The 1,885-nt window shown below is 44.7% G+C and overlaps 1 protein-coding gene across 1 annotated transcript; it reads right to left on the reverse strand.

Annotated features, from left to right (window-relative positions):
- On the reverse strand, positions 1-1,435 carry LOC143006360 (uncharacterized). Its single transcript, XM_076157770.1, has 2 exons — positions 1,248-1,435; positions 1-1,089 (listed from the first exon to the last, which is right to left on the reverse strand). The coding sequence occupies exon 2, from the start codon at positions 1,078-1,080 to the stop codon at positions 199-201; it is 882 nt and encodes a 293-aa protein (XP_076013885.1). The 5' UTR covers positions 1,081-1,089; positions 1,248-1,435; the 3' UTR covers positions 1-198.
- Between the last annotated feature and the right edge of the window lie 450 nt (positions 1,436-1,885).

Consider the following 1,885-nt stretch of genomic DNA (forward strand, 5'->3'; position numbering starts at 1 on the left):
TTCAGATGCTGATAAATGTTTATTGATCAGAGAAAATCAACAGAATGAATGGATACAGAGTAATAATCATTCCATGGTTACATTGATTTGAATTGATTATAAATGATGACACAATGTCATAAAGCAAGTTTGAGCTCTGGTTAAAGCATGAAATCATTGTGAGTGCAGAGCTCAGCCAGCATGAAGACTCTCAGCTCCTCAGGTAAGATAACACAGGAACTCAGGGAAGCCGCAATTTCCTGCATTCAGATTCCCAGCAATGACACGGACACCAGCCACCTGGAAAGGATGTATGGCGCCTGGGTTGACTAGAACAACGGTGGCCTTGATGGGTTTGAAACATCCCTCTCTCTTGGACCACAGGTACACCTTGTTACCCCAGGTTCCCTCGTTGAGATTAACAGGCACAAGAGTGAGCTTTCGCTGCTGATATTGCTGATACTCATCATCAGTGGTTGAGATCTCCAGTTCCTGTAGTCCCTTCTTGGGGTCAGTGGTCTGACGGTACCAGATGAAGCTATAGATTCCACCTGCACTTCTGCTCACATCTTCATCCATACGGATGTAACCTTCCTTAAAGTTGTCTGCATCAATGCCGAAGCCATTGGTGGCAGTGACATCACAGATGTATGTTTGCTTCTCTCTCTTCACCCAGGTGTGGATCCAGTTTCCACCTACATTGCGGTTCAGATCACCGCCCACTCTCTCCCAGCCATGGGTGAACTTTGAAGCTTCAGCATTTGCATCTACAGTGACATCAATGTCCACTATGGCAGTGTCGTACTCTGTGGAACCTCTGAAGTACCAAAGGTAGATGTCGTCTCCTCCTGCTCCAGCATTCAGGTTTTTAGCAATCTTGGTGTATCCTTCCCTGATCAAACCAACATCCATACCCTGAATGAATGTGGTTTGAATCCTGGTGATTGCTCCACAGTCACCTTTTTTGTACCAAAGGTAGATGGAGTTTCCTCCTGCTCCTTTGTTCAGATCAACATTGATTTTCTGGAAGCCTCCAGCACTGAATTTTTCCTCCTCTGATTGATTAGTTGACACTTTGAGTTCTGTGATGTACTTGCCCATGGTGGATACCTGGATCAAAGAAAAGATCACAACCAGGACACATGGAAATATGGTCAAATTGTTAATGTGCCTCCAGGATTAAATGAAAACTGAAATACTTTATGTTAATAACTGAATCATACATTTATGGTTCGAACAGCGTAAAAAATACACTTTTGTAAACTTACACGTCTGCTGACAGTGAACGTGAGTCTGTGGAGAGTTGATGTCTCTGTGGAGAGTTGATGTCTCTGTGGAGAGTTGATGTCTCTGTGGAGAGTTGATGTCTCTGTGGAGAGTTGATGCTGAGACTGAGACTCAGCTGCCTTTTTATACTGATGCCCACATGAATTCTTGGCAACAGGTGTAGTTTTGTTTAAAAACTCTGCTCATGAAATCTTAAGGGGATTAGCTACTAGCAGTTAATGTTATTGCGACATTAAATGAGACAGAATTCGTTGGAAACTCATACACTCCCTGTTCCCATGGGGCGGCAGTGGCTCAGTCTGGACGGTTGCTTGTCTGGTAGCCGATGGGTCGCCGGTTCGAGTCTCAGGAGGACCAACATAAAAATGGAGGATGGGCTGGTGGCTTGAGGGATGCCGGCGCATGTCCTGTGCAGAGGTGCCCTTGAGCAAGGCAACTAACCCCAAAATTGCCCCCCGGCGGCTGCAAGGGGAAGCATCTCTCCGCATTAATTGTTGTATATGGACCTTATTAGCATATATGGGGTGTTTACGTGTGTGTGTTCTGTCTATGTGCAATAATAATGTAATGCAGAAATAAAGTGTTTGTTTGTTTCTTTTCTTTCCACCCTCTCACATCA

This window comes from Genypterus blacodes, unplaced genomic scaffold, assembly GCF_046128005.1.
Source record: "Genypterus blacodes isolate CSIRO-AG114 ecotype Tasmania unplaced genomic scaffold, CSIRO-AGI_Gbla_v1 ptg000073l_1, whole genome shotgun sequence".
NCBI classification, from domain to species: domain Eukaryota; kingdom Metazoa; phylum Chordata; class Actinopteri; order Ophidiiformes; family Ophidiidae; genus Genypterus; species Genypterus blacodes.

What these genes read in the sequence shown, in the direction of transcription:
- LOC143006360 (XM_076157770.1), bottom strand. Translation starts at nt 1,080, where the DNA reads ATGGGCAAGTACATCACAGAACTCAAAGTGTCAACTAATCAATCAGAG.